Source organism: Erithacus rubecula, assembly GCF_903797595.1.
Source record: "Erithacus rubecula genome assembly, chromosome: 16".
Classification (NCBI taxonomy): domain Eukaryota; kingdom Metazoa; phylum Chordata; class Aves; order Passeriformes; family Muscicapidae; genus Erithacus; species Erithacus rubecula.
The window spans coordinates 14,590,661-14,610,085 of NC_136668.1; the positions used below are offsets into that span (position 1 = coordinate 14,590,661).

The 19,425-nt window shown below is 55.8% G+C and overlaps 2 protein-coding genes across 2 annotated transcripts; both read left to right on the forward strand.

Annotated features, from left to right (window-relative positions):
* The first annotated feature begins 140 nt into the window (after window positions 1-140).
* Window positions 141-8,540, forward strand: ZNF346 (zinc finger protein 346). The gene is made up of 7 exons (XM_079319976.1): window positions 141-288; window positions 461-564; window positions 652-747; window positions 2,560-2,710; window positions 4,167-4,406; window positions 6,901-6,994; window positions 8,246-8,540. Exons 1-7 carry the CDS (start codon window positions 228-230, stop codon window positions 8,349-8,351), a joined length of 852 nt encoding a protein of 283 aa, XP_079176102.1. The 5' UTR covers window positions 141-227; the 3' UTR covers window positions 8,352-8,540.
* Window positions 8,541-12,771: 4,231 nt separating this feature from the next.
* FGFR4 (fibroblast growth factor receptor 4) lies at window positions 12,772-19,108 on the forward strand. The gene is given in 18 exon segments (XM_079319967.1): window positions 12,772-13,023; window positions 13,025-13,178; window positions 14,117-14,386; window positions 14,492-14,581; window positions 14,700-14,866; window positions 14,953-15,076; window positions 15,359-15,549; window positions 15,664-15,802; window positions 15,880-16,073; window positions 16,317-16,462; window positions 16,604-16,725; window positions 16,806-16,916; window positions 17,048-17,238; window positions 17,637-17,759; window positions 17,835-17,905; window positions 18,158-18,295; window positions 18,363-18,468; window positions 18,555-19,108. Coding segments are annotated over 18 exon segments (2,550 nt in total). The 5' UTR covers window positions 12,772-12,957; the 3' UTR covers window positions 18,702-19,108.
* Window positions 19,109-19,425: the final 317 nt, after the last annotated feature.

Sequence of the window (19,425 nt, forward strand, 5' to 3'; positions counted from 1 at the left end):
CGAACGCGGCTTCTTCAGGAGAAGGATGCGCAGCGTCGCTTAAACCCCACAAAAACCAGCCACCATGGTGCTGTCCACAATACTCCTATGCCCACAACCAACATGTCCGCCGCCACCTCCCTTGGAGGGTGCGGTACTCTCGCGGGAGACCGCCCTGCCGTTGCTAGGCGCGGAGGGGGCGCGCGGGCGGCTTCTCGCGAGAACAGCGTGAGGCGGCGACGGCGGCCATGGCGGACGGGGCCGGTAGCAACGGGGACGCTGCGGGGCCGCTGGTGGGCAAAGAGGCGGGTGAGGCGGCGGGACCGGGAGCGGGCGGGTGGTCAGGCCCCACGAGGTGCCCTCTAGCCCGGTTGTATCCTGCGAGGTGCGGAGCATCCCGAACAGGGACAGCCCGCACCTCGCAGGGATCCACCGGGCCGCTGACGCCCCCGTTTTGTGTCCCACCCCCTTCACCCCACAGTGGAGCGGCTGATCCGGGAGAACGGACACATTTTCACCGAGGCGCAGTGCAAGGTGTGCAGCGCCCTGCTCATCTCCGAGTCACAGCGACTGGCTCACTACCAGGTAGGGAAGGGGGAGCCCCCCGCCTCCGCCCCAGGCCAGCCCCGCTCTTGGCGAGACACCGAGCGGAGCTTTCTCTGCTTTCCCCAGAGCAAGAAACACGCCAACAAGGTGAGACGGTACCTGTCCATCCACGGCGGGGAGGAGGGCGCCCAGGGGAAGAAGATGAAGCTGGAGGTGAAGCAGGTGAGAGGAGACCCAATCAATGTGTATAAGTAATGACTGCAATCAATGTCTTAAGATCTAGAGGGTAAGTCCTGTGAAGAGTGGCTGAGGGAGCTGGGGTTGTTTTGTCTAGAAAAAGGATCAGGCAGACCATATTGCTCCCTTCAACTCTCTGTCAGAAGGCTGTATCCAGATGGGGGTCATCCTCTTCTCCGTAGAAACCAGAATCAGGACAAGAGGAAATGGCCTCAAGTTGCGCCAGGGCAGGTTCAGGTTCGACATCAGGAGGAATTTCTTCACTGAGAGGGTTGTCAGGTATTGGAAGGGAGGTGGTGAAGTCACCATCCCTAGAGGTGTTTAAGAAATTACTGGACACGGCAGTCAAGTGCTCTGGTCTAGTTGATGATCAGTTGATGATCTAGTTGTGATCAGTCAGAGGTTGAACTTGATGATCTTGGAGGTCTTTTCCAGCTTTAATGAATCTCTCATTCTGTAGATTTTCTGAAGGGAGGGTGTCAGAGGATAAACCAGAATCTGCTCAGGGGTGCCCAGCAACAGGATGAGAGGCAACAGGCAAAAACTGATGTGCAGGAAGTTTCATCTGAACATGGGGAAGAAATTCTTTCCTGTGCAGTGACCGAGCACTGGAAGATTGCCCAGAGAAGGCTTGGAGTCTCCCTTCCTGGGGCTATTCCATCACTGTGGAGTCTCCCTTACAGGGATATTCCAGAACCATCCAAATGCAGTCCTGTGTCAAGTGCTCTGGAATGATCTTGCTTGAGCAGGGCGGTTAGACCAGATGACCCACTGTTCCTTTCCAGCCTGATCCATCCTTGGATTTTGTGAGTGCAGGATCCACGAGGACTAAATACATCTCTGTGGGACCTGCTGGGCTAAAGGCAGTTGCACAGCCTTGTAAGTGAGTGAGGAAAATGCTTTCAGAAGGGGCTTTGTGAGAACTGACAAGCTCAGTGGCAGGTGTTTCAGCAGGCCTTGTCCCAGTTCCTGCTGCCCTCCCCACTCAGACAGCCTCTTTGAGTTTGTCTTTCCCATTTAAACAAATGCATGTTCTTCTTTTTGATAGTCTTGCTTGAAATGACAGAGAAATAACAGAAGCAACAGCTTGTCAGGAGCATCATTGCATAACATCATGCAGAGCACATTGGGTTCACTATCCACAGGAATTCTCCTCCCAGAGAATTATTTTACTTATTTAGGTTCCCTCAGCTGGTAGCTGGAGCTTGTTGGTCAATAAAGGCCCCACGTTCCATTCAGCCATCTGTCTGCCCCGTGACTCCCTTGTGGAACAGATTCTACTTTTATGATTGCTTCAGCTGTAATCCCTAACTCTGGCATTTGCAGGGAGCTGGGGGATAACAGCAGATGCCTTTGCACATAGTGTCAGGCTGAGAACTGCCTGCTGCTCCCTCCTCTGCTGGTGTTGTGTTGCAGATGACCCAGCTGATAGTGATGTTTGTGCTGCTCAGTTCACACCTTGCAGGGGATGAGGCTGTGTGGTCCAATTTTGGCAGCCACAAGCTTAACCTTGTCCTTAGCCAAAATAGGCCAAGGCTGCCCCTCTGCCTGGAGTGTTTGCCAGCAGGTTAAAAACAATAATCTGGTGCAAGAACACTCTCCACAGAGGGAGAGGGTGATGCTGCATGGTGAAAGTTGTACCTACTCACACTTCATCAATTTAACACCCAAATGCCTTTGATGATCTTCTTTTAGACCCCCAAACCATAGCATTTCTCCTCAAAACCAGGAGGCTGAATGGGATCACCTGCAGAGGTCCTTACCAGCCTCAGCAACTCAGTGGTTCTCTGTGCACAGGACAGCAAGCAGGAAGGCAGCAATGGGGAGGACAGGAACAAGTGTTGTCCCATCTGCAACATGACCTTCTCCTCTCCGGCCGTGGCAACATCTCACTACTTGGGCAAGACTCATGCCAAGAACATGAAGCAGCAGGCCCCCAAAGTAGAAGGTATGAGTGTCTGCAGCACCTTCACATTGTCACATAGGGCTGTTGAGAGAGGTTTTTTGAACACCAAGTGTGAACTCTGGTAAGAGTGTGTGGTCTTTGCCATGTAATAGAGTAAGCCAGCAGTGCACCTCCAGAGACTTGGCTGTGCCAGCCTGCTCAGTGGGCTGGCATTGGCAAGAGGTCGTGTGGATTGTTTTTGTTTGGCTCTGTTTGGGGGAAATGCAGCTGGCAGCAGCCATTGTACCCACCCCTGTATGCAGGGATCAGGCGTGTGATGTTAAGATGTTAAACGCCTGTCACAGGGTATGATGCTCATTAAAAGGTTACAGAAACTGAAGTGATTGGTGGAACTCTGATATGGCAAATTCCCTAGGGCTGCTCAGCTACTCCAATGTGGCCTCTGAGGTTCACAGGAGCTACAGATTGCTGGGGAGTGAAAGAATAGAGCTGGGAAGCATGAGTGTGTGCTTGTTCTGACTTTGCCCCAGCACAACTGCTCATGTGTCCCATCCCAGAAAAGCCTTGTGGGTGGGGAGTGACACCCTCTGTTCAGGGCAGATAGGGTACCTGTGGGCATGGGGGGCTGCAGCTGCTCAGGACAAAAAGAAAACACAGCCATCGAGTGCACCTGAGGATGGCAGCTTGTGCTAGTTCCAAGCTGGGGACTTGTGAGTCACCCAGACACCTGATTTCTGGGATCTTCCAGGCAGAAACTGTCTGTCCCAGCATGTCTTCATGGCTTTGCTAAAATGTGTGCATAGCAAAACCACCTCCGGGATCTTCTTGTTCTTTGGAGCCCCTGCTTTTGGATATGATAGGAGCCTGCAGGAAGAGGTGGATGTTCACTGAGCAGTCTGGTGTCTGCCTTTGGTGGTGGCATGAGCGGAGCTCTCTGATCCCTAGCAGGTTACTCACTCTGCTTTTTGGCACCCTGAAGGGAGAGGGTGCAGGTTTCTCCACCACACAGAAGAGCTGCTTTCCTGTGTGGATTCATTGTGTCAGACCTGGTCCCATTTGTGCTGTGTCCCAGGCAAGACTCCTTGTGAATTCAGGATCAAGTCCTGTGCTTCCAGAATCCCACTGCCTTTGCTGTGCAAGGGCTTGTGCCCATGTTCTGTCTGGGAGATGATAACAGCAGGTGGAAGCTCATTATACCCAATGTTTCTTGAATACAGTCATGCTTATGTTAAGGAGAAATATGCAAATGTGTTGGATTTTTTTAAACCCTGAAAGTTTTCCTGGCATACTCTGAGTTATGTTACCACATGTCTTTAAATTCTGCAGCGTTAAGGGAGGAGGTATGAAAACCATTAATTTATTGAGATATCTTACATTGGCTAGGTTTGGGGTTTAGATGTAGGGTGTTACTGGTTTTAATGGGGGTTTGGGGGAAATAAAGTAACTGGTTTAACCTCTGAGGTCTGTGGCTGACCAGGAGTTTGGATTCACCCTACAGAAACGGTGCCCCCACAGAAACACCCTGCTGCCCCTCCCACCTCTACTGCATCTTCTAACGAAGAGAACAAGGACATTACTGACCCGGACAAGTTCTGTAGCCTCTGCCATGCCACTTTCAACAACCCCCTTATGGCAAAACAGCACTATGTAGGCAAGAAGCACAGAAAGCAGGAGACCAAACACAAGCTGATGGCGCACTACGGCCGAACCCCCGATGCACCAGCATCATCCTTCATGGGTGAGTTCTCAACAGGGAGGCTGATAACCAGCTGAAGAGCAGGGTGGGAGAGAAGCAGAATGTGTCTGTCAGGCCTTTGGACAAGAGAGTCTGTGTGGAGGGAGCAGGGGAGTATTGCTTGTGATGAGGAACTTGATTATACACCCTAAGATTGATTTGGTTGATGTTGTAACCCCCGGCAGCAGATGTTTTAGACTGAAGCTACTCGTGACAAGCTTTGGGTTTTGTTATGCAGTGCTGTTGAATTGGGGACGTGTCCTTTTTATTCTCTGTGTGGATAATCCAGGGATTTTGGCCAGTACTGTTTCTAGTTAGGTGATTGCATCCAAAATGGAAAGATAAAAGTGGCATTTGATGCTTAAAAGTCGTCTTTGAGGGGACTAGCCAGAGATGGAAGGAATAGGTTTAACTGCACCTGCTGCTTCAAAGCACATGAAAGCCAGAAAGATTTCTCCCTGAATGCCTTTCTGCCTCTGTGTGGGCACTTCCATCTGATGAACTAATGCAACTCTCTCTGGAGCAAGCAGGAATGTGGAAAAAAACCCCCAAAGCTATTAAGGAGGAACTTTAGGCAGACAGTTACAACTCTTTTGGTTTATGATCTGCTGCTTATGAGCACTTGTACGTGATGAAAGCCCTCCGAGTCCAGTGAAAGCATTAGGCACTCACAGAAAACTCCTTTGTTCCTCCCAGCAGCCTTCTGTTGGGCCAGGAAGTCTTAGTACCTGCTGGATACTTGAGGTAAATAATAAGCAGACAGATCATCTTAAAATCTTCATTAAGGGCTTCTTTTTCTGTCATAAAAACCCACACAAGGAGAAGATTAATTATTCTAATTCTTTGCAGGCCACCTTTAGATACCGGTAGCACTTATGACAAATGAGGCTCAATTAGCCAAGTAATGTTCTCTCCCACATTGCGTGGCCGTGTGGGAGATGGAAAAGGTGCTCAGTATCTCACGTTACCCATCTGCTCTGCACCTAATTAGTGGGGTCTGATGAATGGTTCCACTTGAGTGTGACTCAGGCACTGACAGGGGCAGGAGCCCCAGCCCAGGCAGGCTGGGTAGGTGGGCAGTGCCCTTGCCTGTGTGATTGATGTGTCCCAAGAAGTGCCAGCAGGATGGGAATACGTACAGTCACATCTCCAAGTCACTTCAGCTCTTCAGGAAAGGTTTCAGAGCCTGGGCTATAATCAGGGGCTTCTCAGATGTGATGGGCTGCAGTCAGGGAGGTTTTGTCCCACTCTCTTTGCCTGTGTCTGTAAGCCAACAGCCACAGTTGTCCCTAAACTCTCTGCTGGGAGCTGACTTGCAGCAGATAAAGATGTGTTCTTTGCAAATGCTGCACTGAGGTGGTTGCCCATTTAAAGTTCTTTGGGAACTTTGGGGTTGAGGAGTGTAGTTTAGATAACTTCATGCATCTGTTGAATGAGTTTGCAAGAGAAACCTTGACATTGATGGTCAAGGGAAGCAGATGATGATGCAGGGAAGCAGACCTGAAGGCTGTATCAGCTCCTCTGGCCTTTACTGCCCAGATCCAGCTCCATTTTGAGACCCACATGTCCCACTGGAGTCTGAAATACCTGAGATGCAGCAGCCGCGTGGCGAAGTGTCTGGTACATCCAGAGTTGAGCTTCCCAGTGATTTACTGCTCTCTCCTCCTGGGGTCCATCTCCTCTTTCGCAAGGAAATTTCTTCCTTGTGAGATTCCCAATCAGAGCCCTTCCCCAGTGAGCCAAAATTCAGGAAGGTTTAATGTCTTGAGGACAACTGCCAGAATTTTTCCCTGTTAGAGACTCCTGTGCTGCCATACTTGCCTGTTTTGTATCTATGACCTCCTGAACTTTCAGTCCAGCTGGAGTTGTCATGTTACACAAAACCATTGATCCTGTTGAGTACCACTATTGTTGGAAACTTTTTTTTTTCCTGGCAGTTAACTGATCCACTGACTGTAACCAAACTGCTTGAGGACAGAGCTTAATATTCTCAGTTGGCACCTCAGCAAGGCTTAGCAAAATGCTGCATTGTGGAGCTGGACAGTGGGTGTAATCTCCTCTGGCTGTCTTTTTTATTGAAATGTTATAAGCTTAAAAATTCAGTATCTCCTATTTTCTGTTTTGGGATGTCCAGATCAGCAGAAGTAGGAATATGGGAGAGAAATGGAGTTGCAAAGGCAGTTACAGCCTTTGGGGTTTGGGGTCCAAATCTGAAACTTTTAGTATGCCTGATACTGTGAACTGTTTGTAGGGAACGTGTGTGTTTTTTAGCAATGAATAAACCATGTTCTTTTTTGGCTTAGTGATTGCCTTGCAGTGACTGGCTGATACACGGTGGGGTACTGGGATTCTGTGATCTCCCTGCCTGGTCAGATTGTTGACTGCAATTTGTCTTTGTTTAGGGTTGTTTAATAAATCAGGTGATTTATCTGGCTTGTTTCTAACTCAGGCACGGGGATTGGCTAGCTGTGTGTGCTAACACTGCTGTCTATTTCAGCTGGGAAGGGCTACCCCTGCAGCACATGTAACATAGTGCTGAACTCCATAGAGCAGTACCAAGCTCACATCAGTGGCTTCAAACACAAGAATCAGTAAGTAATGTTCTTGTCTAAGTGTGTTTCCAGCCTTGCTGTTCAAATCGATGGCCTAAATATAACCTAACATGCATTTTTGAGCACGTGTTTCCAGCTGACTTCCAAACAGAGCAGCAGGGTCTGTGCAGGCTCTCTCTGTGTGTCCTGCTCCAGGAGCTCCCTCTGCAGACAGCCCAGTCGTGCTGCCGCAGTGCAAGTGCCTCCGGTTGATTTTTGTTCCTAATAGTTCAGCTCAGCACAGACCTTTGCAGTGAACCTGACACCTATTAAACACAGTTTCTCTTAGCAACTGAGATTTTAATTTAATTAAGGACTGGCTCAGTGGAGATCTGCTTGCCATTCTAATCTCCTTTGGGATTGCTTGTTTTAAAATTTGGCATATAGTCAGCACGCTCCAGAAATCTGGACTGTATTCCTGAACTCGCTCTTAGAGCTGGCAAGTTAAATAATGGCATCCCTTGCATATATTATTAATTGAAAAAAATTATGCTGCCAGATGATTAATATCAAAAATACTTGTTCTGGAGACTGCCAATCTTTAATTTAAGAGCCCTCACTAAAAGAGGTGCAGTAATGAGCCTGGGTTGGTTAGAAAGCTTCTTAGAAGGAAGAGGTATTAGGAAATACTACCTGAAGGGAGGGAAGCTCCAAGCTGAATTCCCCAGAAAAGACAGGAAGAAAACTGGGATCCCTTGTTGCCTGTCTATGGAATAACAGCCTCCTGGTCCCTCAGCTCTGGGAAGTACTTGATGGGAAGACATCTTTCATCCCAGGGAAGTTCCAGCTCTCGAACAGCACTACTGGATCAATGAATAGGAAGTGTCCCATTCTAGAGAGATAATACTGAGGATGTTCCCAACACACACATTAATGTTCTCTTTAAGGACACTGCTGCTGCAGCCACACAACTCCCTTTCAGAAAGCTGCTCTGGATTCAGCTGTGCAGTCCTCTTCCAGCTTCTGCAGCCTGCAGAGAGGCAGGATGCTTGCTTTGTAATGGGAGCTCTTTAGCAGTCCTTGAGCTGTGCTGCAGCTAATTCTGCCATGCTAAAGGTGTCTGTTTACACACAGGCACAGAGAGCAAGGATTCACTTGGAAGATTTTCTGGCAAGTTGTTGCCTTGGCTGCAGTGGGCTGTTGCTCCACTGACAGCCTTGCCTGCTGAGCAGTGATTGCAGCTGGCACATTTCAGAGCATTTGTGACATTGTCTCCTTTCTTTCCTTTTTCTTGCTCCCTTCCATGTGCAGGATGCCAGGAGCAGTGCCGGTTGTCGGACCGTTCCCGCCACAGCAGTATGTCCGGGAAGAGTCAACTGCCCCAGGAGGCTACAGTTACTTCAGCCAAGACTTCTAGAGCAAGCTGCAGCACTATTCTTGGAGTTGTTGGTGGCCCCAGAACGTACATCCTTTGCCAGCCCACAATGGTTTCATTATCCCTCTGGATAAGCAAAGCCCTACCCTCCTGTATACACCCGTTGAGCAGAACGGGGACTGAATCTGTCAGGAAAAGGATCCAGCTGGAAGAGACTTGCTAGACAGCAAATACTTCACTCCCTTAGAGTAGTTTTCATTGTGTAATTGCTTCCTGTGAAGGTGGGTGTGGTGTGAAAGGAAGTGTGTATCTGGTGTAAGGAAGGTTTGGCAGTAAGCTGGTAGTGGCACCTTCTCCCTGTCCCCACTCTGGGGTGCTGCCCATCCTGCTGCTGGACTGCTCTCAGAGGGACACCAGCACCCTTGGGCATTGCTGGGCATGACAGGAGGGGACCTGGAGCCACCCACGTGGCCGGGAGGCTGAGGAGGGAACATGGCCCTTGTCCCTAGCTGAGCCCTGGTGGTGTTGTGCTGTCGGCCCAGCTCTGCGCCTCCCTGCCCTGAGCCAGGGCTCTGCCTGCCTCACCAGGCTGAACTCCATTGCCTTCTGGGCTGGCAGGCACAGGACAGAGCACAGAGCCACCCATGAGCCACATCCTCCACAGAAGCAGCACAGTCTCCTACCCAGGCTGCAGCCAGCTCTGTGGAGTTAGTTGCTCCTCCAGCAGCACACCAAGGGTCCCTGCCTCAGCCAGGGACAGCACAGTCCTGGCCACAGCCCCAACCACTGCCATCCCTCATGGCCCTGCCGGCTCCACTGAGTAAATTGGGTGCAGATGTGGAGTCAGGACTGTGTTCCTGATTACAATTAGGGGCTGGGAAGATTGGGGTGGCCCTGTTCTTGCCTTGCAGTTCCTTGCCATGGCTGCTGCTTTACTGAGATGAACCCCCAGTGTTGTGCAAGGGACAAGCTGGTGAGGAAAGCTTCTGCTTTCTTGGCCCATAGATGGACACTGCGGCCCAACTCAGCACATGGTGTATGCCATGTCCCCACGGGGAGCAGGACACATTCTGGCCCCATGCACGTCATTCCCTGTGCCAGCTGCAGCCACAGCATTTCCTCCCACACCAAGGGCAGGAAGAGGTAGCAGGGCTGCAGTGGACAAGGCATGACACTGGCTCCCCTCCTGCTGATCACTCTCAACTTGTTCCCTGTTCAGCCTTTACTGCCCAAATCTGTGGATGGTCCTGTGCCATGCTGGGGGCTGGATGAAGCCTGGGCTCCTGATGTCCCTGTCCTGCAGCCCCTATGCTGGGCCCCACATTCTTGGCTCCCCAGAGGGAGCAGCAGGTTTATGTTTGCCAAGTTTTACCTGGTTAAAACTTAACCAAGCTGGGTTGCTCCATCAGTCCCTCCCAGCCAGAGATAAGCATGGGCAGGCAATACCAGGGCCTGGTGGGACATACTGCCCCAAACCTGGCTGCTTGGCTCCAGGACAGGACCCAGCCCCTGCAGAGCACCCTGCCCTGTCTGGGTCAGCTGCCTGCCCCTCCAGCTTGCCCCCTGCCTTCCTCAGCAGCTCCCTACTGATAAGAGAGCAGCAGGTCATGGCTGGAGGCTACCATGTTGAAGCCAGTGGGACTGTATGGAGCTGGAAGGCCTTGTGCTGGGGCTCTCCCCTGCACTCCAGGGCTGACCCACTCCCTCAGTGCCAGAAGGTTCACATCACCCCAGCGCACAGAATGAGCCTGCTCAGCCTCACATCCTATGCACGTACAGGGTACAGTGAGCTGGGGCTTCTGTGCCCCAAACAAGAGCCGTTCAGGGGAGGCCAAGAGAAACATCCAGGAGGAAAGAGCCCCCCAGGCTCCGGCCCCCACAGGAGCCACCGTGCTGCGCGGGCTCTGGCTGGCCGCAGGTGCCACCACAGCGGGAGTGGCGGCAAGTGCTGGGGCCAGGCACAAGGGGCGGCTGTGTTCCCGCAGCCCCGGCTGCCTTCCAAGAGCAATATTGTTGGCACCAGGCAGGCTCCCTGCACCGGCAGCACATACATGGGCCTTTCATGAGGGGAGTGGGGATGATTTACTGCCTGGGGGAAGGGGCAGGGGCGGGAGGATGGAGCCCCAGCGTGCCGGCGTCCGGCCCCTTGCGCGTGCTCGCTGCTGCGGGGCCCTGCACATGTCAGTAAGGCCGAGGGTCTGGTCAGGGGGTCGTCTCTCCCAACGGGGCATGGGGCAAGAGGGATCCCTCTGCCGCATCTGTGGAGTTCTGAGAACACACTTCAATCTCTGGACAACCCGCTGTGCCTGAGCTAAGCAACCATGGGTCACACATCCCTTAATGCCATGGTGGTGGGGGCAGCCCATGAGCTGGGGGAGACGGGGCACCAGAGGAGGGTGCTGGGACAGGGGTGCACCCACAGCGCACAGTGTTGTGCTGGCACAATCCCCCCTTGTTGAGCTGCTGGCGTGGCAGAGGCCGTTGTGGTGCTGCCGGCAGCGGGTGGCAGGCGGTGGGGCTGGGCTGCTGTGAAGGGCTTTTTGTTTGCCGTCAGTTGCTGTTATAAATCAAGCCAGGCAGCCCAGCCCCATCCCAGTGCTGGCCCACGGCAGGGAGGTAGTCAGTTCCCAGCCGCCTATGGCAGAGCCCCACCAAGCCCTGGCCTGCGCCTGGCAGTGCCCTGGCCCAGTGGGGATGTTTAGTGTGACACTGGGCAAGGTGCCCAGTCTGCTTGCCCTTCTTCCACTCATCACTGAGGAACCCTGGGATACAATGAATCTTTCCATGTTCCTCCCAAGCTGTGGCTCCCACAGGCTCCCCAGAGTCCCAGATCTCCCTGGTGTTCCCAGTACTGGCAACATCCCCTTCTCTCTGGTTTTGATTTGGTTTTGGTTCGAATTGAGCTGAACCCAACATTTTTCTGTGCTTCCGGCACGCTGTGAACTCTGCAGGGGCGGCCGCTGCTCCGTGAAATTGATGTTCTCGTCCGCTTCACGCGTCAGCAGGAATGAACAGCTGCTGGGGGCTGCCGGCCCCCAAGACTGCTCTGTGCACCTCTGCACCCCAAGGGGACACCAGTACTCCAGAGGAGGAGTAGTACAGGGTGTGGTGCTATGGGAGATCATAGCACCAACCAGACCTCACAGTGAAACTGTGTCATTCTGAAAGTTGCTGGATGGGCAGAGCATGGACAAGGCTGTGCCCAGGACTCATGGTGTGGCCCTACAGAATGAGGGATGGCGGTGACAATGACAGTGCACCCCACTTACAGGGCCTCAAGATCCACACCAAGCATGGACAAGGCTGTGTGTGGGGCTCAGCACAGCCCTGGAAGATCTTGCTGGGAAGCAGATGGCAAAGCAGGATACAGGAAAGGAGAACAGCTCTATGGCTAGACCCTGGCTGTGTGTACTGGGGGACACTGATCCCTCCTGATGGCAGCAGGATGCTCAGGGGTCATTGTTCCTTGGGACCACACCAGCTTAGAGTGTCTGGCTTCACCCAGTGCTCAGGGGTCCTGCATGGGCCAGCAAGCAGCAAGGCCTGGGCATGGTGGGGTCTGCCTGCCCCAGCACAGCCAACAGCATAGGGAAGGTGAGGGCAAAGTGTTTATAGGTCGGATTAGGCCACTCCAACGCTAGCTTGCAGCTCAGCCACGTTTTATGACGCTCCGTTATGGGCTCCTAATGAGGGTCACAGCCACTTTATGGCACCGACGGCGATAACGCTACAACTAATTATGGCACAATTATCGTGTGGGCTGCTGGGCACCCAGCAACACTCAGCACCCAGCCTGGGCTGTGACACCTGCTTCGGGCTAGAGTGCTCCCACTCTCAGCAATCGGGGGAAATGGGGGTGGCCTTGTCCCCTGTTCCATCTGCTGCTCCCACCCGTGGGGTCTGCCTGGGGGACGGCACAGGGGAGTAGTCCCGGGTGTTTTGCCCCCTGCATTCCCCACTCGCGAGGGGAAGCTGCACCGGCAGGGCCGGGACAGGGGGCCCGGGGGTCGCCTCTCGCTGCTGCGGGGGAGGGTCAGTGCTACCCCCCACTTTCCCCGTCCAGCTCGGCTGCGGGTCGGTTTGCAGTGGTGCCGGCGGAGCGGGGCCGGTCCCTTTCCCCCCCCTCCCGCCTCCCCAGCGCTCCGGGCGGGGCCGCTGTGTAACCCGAGCGCGTCCCTACAAAGTGCCCGCGCCCCCGCGGCGGCGGCAGAGCGGGGCCGAAGCCAGCCCGGAGCGAGCCCCAGCCCTGCCTGCAGCCGGAGCCGTCCCGAGCCCGGAGCCGGACCGTCCCCGGCCCTGCCGCCATGGGGCCGCGGTGTGGGGCGCGGCGGCGCTGAGCCCGCTGTGCACGGACTTTGCCCCGGCCCGCGCAGCGCAGGCGGCTGCGCCGCGGGAGCCCGTCACCGCCGGTAACCGCGCAGACCGCGACCCTCGCCCTCGGCACCGCTCGGACCCCCCCCTCCCGAGACACTCTCCCCCTCCCTGGGATCCCCCGCGCTCCCCCGCCCCCAGCTAACCTCCCCCAGCGCCCTGACCAGGCTGCCGCTGGCTGCAGAGATCGGGCTCCCTGCTCCCAAACAGGGTGTTCGCCACTCTCCGTGCCCCCTCCCATTCCTGCCCAGGCTCCCCTGTGCTCTCCCTCCCGTCCATGCGCACCCACCCTTGCGGTGACCTGGGGACTTCGCACTGCTTCTCCCCCCGGTGCCTCGATAGAGGAGAGGCTGCTCGCCCGGATCCGCTCACCCGACCCTGCCTGTCCCGCAGGGTCGGACCCCCGCGCTGGGGGGGCCTGGAAGATGCGACCCCTCTTGCAGGTCGTGGCGGGGCTGCTGCTGGCGGCGGCTGCACGGGGCAGGGCGATGGAGCCAGGTACGGCTGCGAGGGGCCAAACGGAGCCGAGGGGCGGCGGGAGCGGGGTCGTGCTTTCCGAATACTTCCTCCATCCCAGCTGGGATGCGGGTGCTTGCGTTGGGCACACAGTCCCACCGCTCTGCCTGCAGGGCAGGGCTGGCGGGAGCTGGAGACACGGCACAGGGCACACGTTTCCATCGCTGACAGGAGCAGGGTGGCTCCAGCCAGGCTGTCCCTGTGCTGCGGGGTCTTGGCTAGCTCGGTGGACACGCGTGTCAGAGAGGGGTTGCGAGACAGCTGTGGGCTGTGGCTGCTGTGTGCAGCTCCTGGGGAGGCGCGGGTAGTCCATACATCACGGTGGTGGGTGCAGGAGAAGGACGTGTCCCCGGGGACAGAGACCAGCTGCCCCACATCCCTCCTGTGCTGGCCATGCACTAGGCTGGAGACACTCTCCTGCCCTCCAGGCTCCTGCACGTGGCACTCGGGCTGCCGTGGTATCGCTGTGCTGGCGGCCAGGCTGATTCTGCCCTCCACGTGCACACGGCTGCTGCTGCTGGCCATCGGCAAGCTGAGCTCCACTGCCAGCCCGGGAACTGCCGGAGACAATCAGGCTGTAGGGATCCCAGCCGTGCTTGGGGCATGTAGAGGTCCAACGATGGGTGTCTAGAGGGGTTTGGTGTCCTCTTTCAGTAAAGCAGAACAGGCTGGAGCACCCTGCACCCCTGGGAGTGGTGGGAAGATAGTGGCATGTGTGGCCTTGGACGGGGACATACCACTGGGGAAACCGTGTTCCTGTGTTTCAGGGCAGAGTCCAGCCCTTACCCACCCCTGGGGTGGCAGAGCCAGGCTCTGGGCTGTGTCACACCACATGCTCTCCAAACTAGGATGGGCATATGGAGGGGTCCTGCTGTCACGGGGGGTGAGCACTGGGGAGGGCGCTCACCACATCTCTCCAGAGCTATTTGAGAGCCCTTTGCTGGAGTCAGAAGAGGAACATCTCCTACTGGACCCAGGCAACACATTGAAGCTGTACTGTGATGCCAACCAGAGTGGTGCCAGTGTGGTCTGGTACAAGGAGTCCCGGCCACTTTTCTCGGGGGGTCGCATCCATCTCCGTCAGAGCCTGCTTGAGATCTCAGAGGTCGCCTATGAGGACTCAGGGCTCTACGTGTGCCGGGCACGGGGAACTGGGGAGGTCCTGCGCAACTTCACCATCTCTGTCGTGGGTAGGAGCCCCGGCAGCACCCAGCTATCCCTGGGGCAGCAAGGCAGCCACTGCCCGCCCAGCCCTGCAGGCAGGGATGTCCTTCTCAGCCCATTTCCCTTCGCAGACTCCCTGGCGTCAGGTGATGATGATGAAGATAGTGATGGGGACAGTCCCCACGGAGACCGGAATGAGGAGTCGGTCTATGTGCACAGAGGTCAGTGCCACACTGGGGCACTACAGGAGAGGGCAGGTGGGGCAGAACCGGGGGCATGGGGCACTACTGCCTCCTGTACACAGGGCTCCCCCCCACTGTGCATCCTGCATGTCCCCAGCTCCTTACTGGACTCACCCACACCGGATGGACAAGAAGCTGTATGCAGTCCCTGCAGGGAACACGGTGAAGTTCCGCTGCCCAGCCTCAGGCAACCCCAGCCCCAGCATCCGCTGGTTCAAGAATGGGCGCGAGTTCCGAGGGGAGCACCGCATTGGGGGCATCCGGGTATGGGCCAGCTCCTCCCACCACAGCTTCTCTCCTGGGACCCATCTTCCCCAGCTCACCTCACTGCCTTGCCTCCCCCTCTGCAGCTCCGGCACCAGCACTGGAGCTTGGTGATGGAGAGCGTGGTGCCCTCTGACCGCGGCAACTACACTTGCCTGGTGGAAAACAGGTTTGGCAGCATCCGCTACAGCTACCTCCTGGATGTGCTGGGTGAGGGTTCCTCAGTATGGTGTTGATTTGTTCCCCATGCCTGGTGAGGTCAGGGAAGGGGGTGGAGGAGCCTCCGTTCATGGTTTACCCACTGGTTGGTGCAGCCCATATGTCCCTCATACCCCAGAGACATGGGATAGAGAGCAGGCTTGGGTTGTGCTGATCTGTGTTACAGCTGGGGAATGGCTGTCTGTGGCTTCATGGTGGGTGGAGAAGGAGGGAGAAAAGAGTCTGTGCTCTTGGCTACCAGGTCAGTGACACTGCTCTGTTCCCTGTGCACAGAGAGGTCCCCACACAGGCCCATCTTGCAGGCTGGGCTGCCTGCCAACACCACAGCCCTGGTGGGCAGTGATGTGGAGTTCTTCTGCAAGGTCTACAGTGATGCCCAGCCCCACATCCAGTGGCTGAAGCATATTGAAGTGAATGGCAGCAACTATGGTCCTGATGGCGTCCCCTATGTGCAAGTGCTCAAGGTAACAAGGGCTGGAAGCACCCACATCCCATGTACCCATGATAAAGTGGTGACTGGGGTACAAAGAGCCCCCCAAAGAAGAGGGATACTGACCATCCATCCCTCTTTCTGACAGACTGCAGATATCAACAGCTCTGAGGTGGAGGTGCTGTACCTGCGCAATGTGTCCATGGAGGATGCTGGCGAGTACACCTGCCTGGCAGGGAACTCTATTGGCCTCTCCTACCAGTCTGCCTGGCTCACCGTCCTGCCAGGTAAGGGTGGGGTCCCAGTGTGGGGTCTGGGATCTCCAGCACACAGGCCATTCCTCAGGGCAATGCATTCCCTGCAGAAGAGGAACTGGTGCGGGAAGCTGAGGCCCCTGAGACCAAGTACACGGACATCATCATCTACACCTCGGGCTCACTCGCTGTGGCCATGGCCATTATCATCGTGGTGCTGTGCCGGATGCAGACTCAGTCGAGCAAGCAGCACCTGGAGCCTATGGCAGTCCACAAGCTCTCCAAATTCCCACTCATTCGACAGGTGGGTACCAAACTTGAGCCCTAGTAATGCAGGGAGACATTGGTGAGCAAGATGCTCCATAGGTGCCACTTGTGCCCATCACACCACACCCTGCTGCCAGCTTTGGGGCTGCCCTTCCCACTGCCTCCTGCAGCTCCCTCAGCCCATTGCTCCAAGTGAAGGTCTCTTTGTTTTTCTGTTGCGTCTTTGTTTGGCCCTGGAGCATGGGATGGGATGGTTGAGGACCTGTGTCTCTCTCCACAGTTCTCCCTGGATTCCAGCTCCTCTGGGAAGTCCAGCACATCCCTGATGCGTGTCACCCGACTCTCCTCCAGCTGTGCCCCGATGCTGGCTGGTGTCATGGAGCTGGACCTGCCCCTTGACGCCAAGTGGGAGTTCCCCCGAGACAAGTACGGTGCCATGCAGGGCAGGGTCAGGGGCTGCTCTCCCCACTGCCCCAGGGACAGGAGCATGCAGGTGGCAGATGGGAGCCCTCTGGCCACCATAAGGCCCTCCCTGTGATCTCTCATGGTTCTGCTTGTCTTTGCCAGGCTGGTGCTGGGAAAGCCCCTGGGGGAAGGCTGCTTTGGCCAGGTGGTGCGGGCAGAGGCTTATGGCATAGACAGAGAGCGGCCAGACAGAGCCGTCACCGTGGCTGTCAAAATGCTGAAAGGTAATGGCTCCTGTGCCAGTGCCCTGGGAACAGAGGTGGCATCACCCAGCTGGCATCATGACACAGCCCTCCTTCCCTAGACAATGCCACTGACAAGGACCTGGCTGACCTCATATCTGAGATGGAGATGATGAAACTCATGGACAAGCACAAGAACATCATCAACCTCCTGGGAGTCTGCACACAGGATGGTGAGGGGGCTGTGCAGGCAAGGTTTGGGCAGGGCATGGAGAAAGATTGGAGATGTGAACTGCTGGGGTTAGTGGCTAACTGGGAAGGGACAAGGCAGGGCAGGGGCTGAGCAAGTGGCCACCCTTCCTAGGGCCCCTGTACGTGATTGTGGAGTTTGCTGCGAAGGGCAACCTGCGCGAGTACCTCCGTGCCCGCCGACCCCCGACACCTGACTACACTTTTGATGTCATGGCTATGCCTGAGGAGCAGCTCTCTTTCAAGGATCTGGTCTCCTGTGTCTACCAGGTGGCCCGTGGCATGGAGTACCTGGAGTCCAAACGGGTATGGCTGGCTTGGCCTGTGTGGGCTACCTGTGCTGGGCACAGCTTGGGAGGGCATGGTGCTGACAGAGGAGCTGTATTCTTGGTGAACTCACTGTCCTTGTGGAAGGGGAGCCCAGCTCATTCCCTTAGGCTGTCCAGAACCTCCCAGCCCCATCCAGGAAAGCTCAAGGTAGTACCTCCCCAAAAATATGGGACTCAAAGCCTGACCCACCTCCTGGGGAAGTGTATGTGGTCCCTACACTGTCCCTGTCACTGCCAGGTTGATGATGGGATGGCCCCACCACTGCAGAGGTGCTAGGGGGATGTGTGGGAGGGAAACAGTGATGTCAGTGTTTGAAGGGGATGTGTGCAGCTCATCCATCTCACACCCCTGTGGGTGATGTTCCCCCTTGGCAGTGCATCCACCGTGACCTGGCTGCCCGCAACGTGCTGGTGACAGCAGAGAGTGTGATGAAAATCGCTGACTTTGGTTTGGCCAGGGACGTTCATGACATCGACTACTACAAGAAAACCAGCAACGTGAGTGGGGCTCCTGGGAGAGGGGCATAGGGACCCCCAACCAGGGCTGAGCTGAGCAGCAGCTTGTTCTTATAGGGTCGCCTGCCAGTGAAGTGGATGGCACCTGAAGCCCTGTTTGACCGTGTCTACACCCACCAGAGCGATGTGTAAGTTCTGAGGGGAATGAGGGTCTGTTGGATGGGAGCTGAGGATGCTGTTGGTGTTGGACAAAGCAGCACTGTGGGGTTATGCATGTACTCAGAGCAGAATGTACCCATGAACAGAATGGGGTACTCTGTGAGGACAGTGGGGCACATGTTTCCTAGGGGTGATACACCCTGTCCCATCCCTGCTCCCACAGCACTGCAGGGTGGGGGAGAACCCTAGGATGTATTTGACCTCCTTTTGCATGATCCTAGGTGGTCCTTTGGGATCCTGATGTGGGAGATCTTCACGCTGGGGGGTTCCCCCTACCCTGGCATCCCTGTGGAAGAGCTGTTCAAGCTGCTGAAGGAGGGGCACCGCATGGACCGGCCATCCAACTGCACCCACGAGCTGTGAGTACGAGCCAGGCAGGTGGGCAGGGGGCACAGTGAGACACCACTAACACCCCCTTGTCCCCAGGTACATGCTGATGAGGGAGTGCTGGCATGCTGTGCCCTCACAGCGCCCCACCTTCAAACAGCTCGTGGAGGGGCTGGACAAGATCCTGGCAGCTGTTTCAGAGGAGGTGAGAGGAGGGGAGTCTGGTGGGTGAGGGGTGGACAGTGTGGGCACTGGCAGCACTGGTGGTCATGGCACCATCCCTCCTTGCAGTACCTGGACCTCTCCATGCCCTTCGAGCAGTACTCACCCTCCTGCGAGGACACCGCCAGCTCCTGCTCCTCTGATGACTCCGTCTTCACCCATGACCCGCTGCCACTGGCTCCCTGCCTCTTCTCCTACCCCAGCGTGAGGACTTAAGGGAGGGCAGGGAAGGGTGATGCTGAAGCCACCTCTGCCCTTTCAGGGAGGGGGTGCAGGTTCCCAAAGGTCGCTGCTTTGTCCAGGCTGAGCAGTGGGTGGGCAGGGCCCTGAGCCACAGCACCGGGGCAGGTGTCCCTCTCTCCGGGCTCCTTCTGGGCACTGAGACATCAGCCCTGGCTGAGATCTGCCTGGTATTGTGGGGCAGCAGGAGCTAGAGCCTCTCCAATGCCTGGGATGCCCATGGCATTGCCCAGGGAGATGGGCTTTGACCAGGGCTTCAATGGAAGTGTCCATGGGCAGGAGCCCCACTGCTGCCAAGCTCCTGCTGCATCTGTACATAGCCACAGAGATGAATATTTATGTACATGAAATATCAAGCTGATAAATTATTTTTTTGGAATACACCCCAGTGCAGTTTCTGGGCTGCTCTTGGGATGCAAAGGGCTCACCTAAGCTTGGAAGGCAGGCCAGGGGTTGCCTCCTCACTACCTCCTTGCCCCAGCCAGTACAGGGACCTGCAATCACTCCTGGGGGACACAAAGACAGTGCCACAGGTGCAGGAAGTAATGTCCCCACTCCTGTGCCTCCAGGCCTGCTCCAGCACAAAGCACCCTCGCATCTGTTCCCCATTAGCCACTGCTGCACTAAGCCACCGTGAACTCCACTACCAGCATTGCCCTGAAACCGATCCCCCAACTGCCATGGGCTCCCAGGCTGGGAA